This window comes from Nannospalax galili, unplaced genomic scaffold, assembly GCF_000622305.1.
Source record: "Nannospalax galili isolate Female #2095 unplaced genomic scaffold, S.galili_v1.0 scaffold405, whole genome shotgun sequence".
NCBI lineage: Eukaryota > Metazoa > Chordata > Mammalia > Rodentia > Spalacidae > Nannospalax > Nannospalax galili.
Genome location: NW_008354532.1, coordinates 59,019 through 65,920, shown reverse-complemented (window position 1 = coordinate 65,920; position 6,902 = coordinate 59,019). Strand labels below are relative to the sequence as shown.

General features: G+C 42.0%; 1 protein-coding gene across 3 annotated transcripts; it reads left to right on the top strand.

Moving 5' to 3' along the window:
* Positions 1-314: 314 nt before the first annotated feature.
* On the top strand, positions 315-6,601 carry Dmp1 (dentin matrix acidic phosphoprotein 1). Of its 3 annotated transcripts, none has more exons than XM_008851734.2 (5): positions 315-368; positions 1,002-1,049; positions 3,585-3,617; positions 3,801-3,845; positions 5,104-6,601. In XM_008851734.2, the coding sequence occupies exons 1-5, from the start codon at positions 315-317 to the stop codon at positions 6,469-6,471; spliced, it is 1,548 nt and encodes a 515-aa protein (XP_008849956.1). In that variant the 3' UTR covers positions 6,472-6,601. The 3 variants fall into 3 exon arrangements, with proteins under 3 accessions (XP_008849956.1, XP_008849955.1, XP_008849957.1); XM_008851733.2 differs by having other exon boundaries at positions 3,798-3,845; XM_008851735.2 differs by lacking the exon at positions 3,801-3,845.
* The last annotated feature ends 301 nt before the right edge of the window (positions 6,602-6,902 follow it).

Here is a 6,902-nt window from a genome sequence, read left to right as displayed (position 1 = left end):
AGATTTGCATATTCTAGACAGTTTATATAAATGGAGTTATACAACCGCAATCTTTTACACCTAGCTTCTTTTCACCCTACATAGACCTTCTCCAGGTTCTTCTATTTCATAGCAGGTATTAGTGCTTTGTTCTACTTGATGGTCAAATGCTGTTCCTTCATATAAATACAGAACATATTCTCTATTCATTTTCAGATGCTAGACAGATTAATGAGTTTTTTGAAAGAAAAAAATTTAACTTGGAGTTCCTTGATTTCTTCAACATGAAAGGAAACGTGTGTCTTTCATTACAGGTAGAGGCATCACATCCAAATATGAAGACTGGTATCCTACTTATGTTCCTTTGGGGATTATCCTGTGCTCTCCCAGTAAGTATGATGGCAAAAATATGTATGAGTGTATTGCCTGCATGTGTGTAAGTACACCCGTGTCATGCAATGCCTGGGAAGTCAGAAGAGGGCATTGGATCCCCTGGAATTGGAGTTACAGACTGTTGTTAGCCACCATGTGGGTGCTGGGAATCAAACCCATGTTCTCTGCAAGAGCAATCAGTGTTCTTAACCACAGAGCCATCTCTCCAACCTTAAACTATTTTCAATGACTATGAACCAGGTAGGTGGCTGTGTATACTCCAGTAAGATCTTTCCCAGGAAGCTGTGTTCTTTAAAACACCAATCAAATAATTTTATTCTGTCCATGCCCATTTATAGAGCCTATGACTCATTTTCTGCCCCATGGTGATGGTCCTCAAAGTGTCACCCCAGGGTTGCAGAGCCACATCAAATAGGACTTTGCTAGAAATACACATTCTTGAGTTTTACCAGACCCTCTAACCCAGATTCCCTAAAAATGGACACAGAAAGCAGAGTATTAGCAAGGCCCCCACATGATCCTAATGCAGGATGAAATTTGACTGCATGTGTTCCTCAGCATGTAAAGTGTTGATAACTGCTGCCCTGCAGATTTCTCTATGGGTTTACCATGTATACTATACTTTTTAGGTTGCCAGGTATCAAAATACTGAATCTGAGAGCTCTGAGGAGTGGAAGGTGGGTAGAAATATGACTTTTTGAAATATTTTAATTTTAATATATGATTAATATAACCTGATTGATTAATGGCAAATGTTGAAACTGGTAATGATCTAAGAGCATGTTAATAACCTAAGCTAAGGTAGTAAGAGCTGTAATTTTTAGTTCATATAAGAAAATAATGGTTCAATTCCAACTTCATAAAACTTGCTGAGGAAACTCGTTGGCTTTGTTCTTATAGTGGGTATACACAGAGTACAGGGGATGACTAAAAATGATCCATGCTGTTCTTGAGAGATAAGGACTTGAAGTTTCTTTACATAAGAGGTGTCATGCAGGCAAGGAGTAGAGGAGTTAGTGGGTAAGAAAATAAGAAGGAATAGATACTAGAGTCTTTGGAATGATGGTAATGTTTATTGAGTGTTGAACTCTCAATCACTGAGTAGTTATTAATTCCCAGTGTCTCAAGAATCACTGCCAAGCCTAGTTCTGAGTGTTTTTATGTATCCCATTCCTCATTTTCATATCAACACAATGAATTAGACATATTTTAGGTCCACTTTACAGATGACAAATTAAGGCACAGAGATGAACCTAGTCTGTCCAGGTTAAATGCTAAATGAGCGTTAGAGCTAAATGAACATAGCTCTGGAATGGCTATGGAATCAACATTTTTACCTAGTGTGATATATCCCTTCCAGGAATCCAGGGCGACTGAGGTCTACAAATGCTCAAGACTGATGCTAGAATAAACTGTTAACTGTCAGAACATTTTGTTTGCTACTTTGTCTCCTCATGGCTTTTGTATATGATATAACCTGGGCCCAGTGCGCTTGATATTCACCAAAGACAGAAGCTTGAGGTTTGGTCCTGCCTTTTCCTCAGGCTAGAAAAGACATTGCAGGATGTTGTATGACTTTAGTCAGAGAAGCCCTTTGGCTGGTTAACTTTAAAGCAGCCACTGCAGACCCTCTCTCATTTAAGCGGAATCTCATAAACATTCCTTACTCTCAAGTCTAGCCTTGTTGTGGAAAAAAATCCCAGTGGTGTACTCTCTTCTGCCCGTCAATTCCAAATGATAGCTGGCTGGAGTAGTGTGCCGTCGTGCCTGCCTGTCGCATCACAGAGTAAGACAAATGATTACAGCTCCTCTCCCGAGATCCCCCAATCAAGCCCTGCCGAGAGGAATGCTGAAGACAGGCCAGAAGTGGCTGCTCCCTGTTTTGTTTAGTGCCTCGGGTGTTTGTACAGGACTTTGCCCTGCCCCAGGAGCAGGGCGAGCAGAGCGGCGATTGCAGGGCAGGGAGACAGGTCAGAAGGTGCTCAGGAATTTTTATGCTTCCTATGAGACTAAGGAAAGTGAAATAGTCACAAGTTTGACTACAGCAGTTAAACTTAGTATCAGTGCTCTTTGGTGACTTGAGAATAAAGGTTTAATAGCCTTTTCAACTCAATTTTGTCTACTATTGAATTTTATAAGGTGGACATTTGTAAAATGGATTATTTCTTTGGTTTATGTTACATTGAACAGTGTCAAAGATGTTCCAAAAGCATTAGCTGAATCCAGTGTCATTAAAGCCACCCTGTATGGCAGTACAGTCAGTGTTAATTTTCTTAATGTGTGAATAAGAAACTAAATGGACTCAGTGTATTATATATGTACATCTGTAAATGTGTTTTTATATTATATGTTATAAATGTATTATTACTGTTACCTACAGTAGCACTAACACTCAAAGAAAAGGTCAAGAAATGAGAAGGAATGGGGGGGCATGGGTGGAGTTGGAGAGGGACTGGGAGGGATGGAAATAATGTAAAGATAATATACATGTATGACATTCTCAAAAATAAAAAATTAAAATTAAAAAAGAATTGTCACCTTCACATAAAATGACCAACCACTCTAGTTTACCTGGGCCTCTAGGGTTTCCTGGACCTATGACTTCCAATGCTAACATGAGGGTGGTTGTTTTTAAGAGCAAAACCCCAAAATAATGAGTTAACTGTGACTTAAATCTGGATTTTGAGTTTTGATGTTATCTTATATTACATTTCCTTTAGGTTGCAGGAACAAGCCCACTTCAGAAAATATATAACTTTACTTTTTTATTATTTTTATGTGTATGAGTCTACTGCCTGCATGTGTGTAAGTGCATCTGTGTTGTGCAGTGCCTGAGGAGGTCAGAAGAGGGCATTGGATCCCCTGGAGCTGGAGTTACATACAGATGATTATTAGCTACCATGTGGGTGCTGGGAATTGAAACCGGTCCTCTTAATGGCTCTTAATCACTGAACCTTCTCTCCAGTTCTGAGAGAATGTATAATTTCCTAAGTGAAGTGTCAGACATACGTAAATCTTTTATGTCTAGCCAAACATTTATTGGAGTTATTAGTCATTTTACCTTCATTTTTAGCCATTTTATCATAAAATTTCATTATTACATAAATATAAAATAGATGCTAAAAAATTTAAAAATCACCCCAAATTATTCTAAATATTTGCAGTGACATAATCCACTGAGGAAATAACTTGTTTTTCTTCCTTTTTCACAGGGCGACTTGGCTCTGTCACCACCACCTCCCGTGGTAAGTATTTCACTTATTTCTGTCATAAACATCTCATGATATAATTTCAATGCACCCTTTAACGCCTTTTAAAATTTTGAAAGTAGTAAAAATAAATGCCGAGCAATTGATGTGTAGCATATTTTTCTCTTTCCTCAGGAATTACTAAAAGGAAAGTAAACACTTTTTTTTTTCTTTCAGGAGAACAATGAATCATCAGAAGAAAGTAAAGTTAGCTCAGAGGAACAGGTAATTAAACAGGCTTTCTTAGCTTTTCTAACTACTTAGGAATTGAAGGAAATGAGGTAGATTAAATTACCTGGCAACAGTTCTAAATATAATAATTTCTAACCATTGGTTACACAGGATAAATAATCCCATGACATAAAAAAGGGAAAATGAGTGAAGAAAATTCAAATGCGGACATTAGGTTCATTCCATTTTTATCACCGGAGACATTGTGGCCCTAAACGTCCCTCTCAGTTAGGAAAAAAGGACAAGAAAAAAAGTCTACAGCCCCCAACGCCTCCCTCCCCATACACACACAAATGTCACTGGCAATGTCAGATAAGTAATAACTTTGATGACAAGCAGCTGCCTCAGGGATGATTGTCTATTTAAAACAGTTTCCATCGGTGGTACTGAAGAAAGGCAGACTTAGATAACATCTTTTATTAAATCATAATCCCCCCCACCTTTTTTGAGACAAGGTTTCACTATGTAGCTCTGGCTAGCCTAGAACTTACTATGTAGACCAGGCTGGCCTTGAACTTACAAAGGTCTGCCTGTTTCTGCCTCCCAAGTGCTGAGATTAAAGATGTGTGCCACCATGCTCTGCTAAAAAGTATCTTTTAAATGAAAGTATCTTTTACTAATGATCTATTAGAACATTATAGAAATTCAAAAACATAGAATTGGGTAAAATGCTCTTTGGTGGAGACTTTTTTTTTTTTTTTTTGTCTTTTTTGAGACAGGGTCTCCCTGTAACCCCAGCTGGCCTGAAACTCACTATGTAGACCAGACTGGCCTTGAACTCAGAGATTCATCTGCCTCTGCCTCCTAAGTGTTGGAATTAAAGGTGTGCACCACCATGCCCAGCTGAGACATTATAATTTATTGACTCACTGTTCTCTAAGTACTCAAGAGAGGGTAGCCACTGTCTCTTGAGAAGGGTGTGATGTATGCTTAACAAAGTATGGTGGGGTTGCAGCACTGAGGGAAGTGTGTCATTCAGAATGGAAGGTAGCTAGACATAGTGGTTCATGCTTGCATTTTCAGTCTGCAAATGTCCAAGGTAGGAGTCCCACAAGTTCAAAGTCAGCCTGGGGTACAGAGCAAGACGCTCTGTAAAAGTATTCCACTTGAATTTTATCCTGTCCTTTCTCCTGTTAAATTCTGTCAAGTTGTAGGACATAGGAATAAAAGGCCAAAAGTCCACATGGTCAGAGATACCTTCCTCTGTATTCCCTTCTGGAATGCTGACCATGGTCGTTTATCTTAATTATAGGCAAATGGTGGCCCCAGCAACAGCACCGAGTCAGAAGAGGACCTGGGCTCTGATGGTGATCAGTATGTTTATAGAGCAGCTGGTGGTATCGCTAGGAGTGCAGGAATAGACGATGGTAAGGAAGATGATGAAGATGAAAGCGGAGATGACACCTTTGGTGATGAAAACAACAGTCCAGGGCCTGCAGAGGGACAAGCGGGAGGAAACTCCAGACTTGACAGTGACGAGGACTCTGCAGACACCACACAATCCAGTGAAGACAACATCTCACAGGAGGACAGTGTCCAAGATACCCCCAGTGACAGCAGGGACCTCGACAGTAAGGATGAGACAGACAGCAGGCCTGAGGCAGGTGACTCTACTCAGGACAGTGAGAGTGAGGAGCCTTGGGTAGGAGGTGGCAGTGAGGGGGAGAGTAGCCACGGGGATGGCTCTGAGTTTGATGATGAAGGAATGCTGAGCGATGATCCAGACAGCACCAGGAGTGATGGAGGCCACTCCAGAGTGAGCAGTGCTGGTGTTAGGTCAAAAGACTCTAAAGGGGATAGCAAGCAGACAAGCACCCAGGATTCAGATGACAGCCCGTCCATGGAGTATCCCAGCAGCAAGTTCTTCAGAAAGGCCCACATTTCTGAGGAAGATGACAGAGATGAGCTTGCTGACAGCAACACTAGGGAAGTCCAGAGCGACTTCACAGAGAACACCAACTCTGAGGAAGCTGGCCTCAGCCAATCCAAGGAGGAAAGCAGGAGCGAGTCTCAGGAGGACACAGCTGAGACTCAGTCCCAGGAAGATGGTCCAGATGGACAAGACCTCAGCAGTGAGTCCAGTGAAGAAGCTGACCGTCCATCCCAGGAGAGCAACAGTGAGTCTCAGGAAGATGTGGCCAGCGAGTCGAGGGGTGACAACCCAGATAACACTAGCCAGACGGGAGACCAGGAAGACAGCGAGTCCAGCGAGGAAGACAGCCTGAACACATTCTCTAGTTCGGAAAGCGAATCCAGAGAGGAGCAGGCAGACAGCCAGTCCAACGAGAGCCTCAGATCCTCGGAGGAAAGCCGGGAGTCAGCAGAGGATGGGGACAGCTCCAGCCAGGAAAGCCTCCAGTCTCAGAGCACCTCAGCAGAGAGTAGGAGTGAGGAAAGCCGGTCTGAGCAGGACAGCCGCTCTGAGGAAGGGGCTGACAGTGACTCTCAGGACAGCAGCAGATCCAAAGAAGACAGCAACTCTGCGGAGAGCACATCCAGCAGTGAGGAAGATGGCCAGCCCCAAAACATGGAGGTGGACAGCAGAAAACTAACAGTGGACACTTATCACAACAAACCCATTGGGGACCAGGATGACAACGACTGCCAGGACGGCTACTAGCGCTGGCTTTCCTGAGAGGTAGCTCTCACAGAAAGGGCTTTTGGGGCTTAGGAGTAGGGAAATCATTACAACCATAATTTATTGATGCTTTTATCAGAAAGAAAACTAGGGCCATTTCTTTCTGCAAGGAATTGTTGGGCATCACACTGGTTTCTAGGGCATCACCCATTCTCTAGAAATTTAAGCAATGTGGCGTGAGTTAGAACACACTTAGTGAGAGTGGAACAAAGGAGACACATGCACAGTAGCTTCACAGATAAAGTAAGTTCTAACTCACCAACCTGACAGTTATTGAGAGTCTATTAGTACCAGGCACTGTACTAGATGCTGAGATTGTAAGGAAGCTTCTGACTCCTTTCTTGCTCCTGAGGAGCTTAGAGAGAGTAAGATGAAAAACTAGAGTTAAAGAAGGGTAAAATGAAGGTAACAAA

Excerpts from the sequence above, each read along its gene's own strand:
- Dmp1 (XM_008851733.2), top strand. The coding sequence starts at position 315 with ATGAAGACTGGTATCCTACTTATGTTCCTTTGGGGATTATCCTGTGCT. Across the intron at positions 3,618-3,797 it reads TGTCACCACCACCTCCCGTG|GAGAACAATGAATCATCAGA; the intron begins GTAAGTATTTCA and ends TTTTTCTTTCAG. Across the intron at positions 3,846-5,103 it reads AAGTTAGCTCAGAGGAACAG|GCAAATGGTGGCCCCAGCAA; the intron begins GTAATTAAACAG and ends TCTTAATTATAG.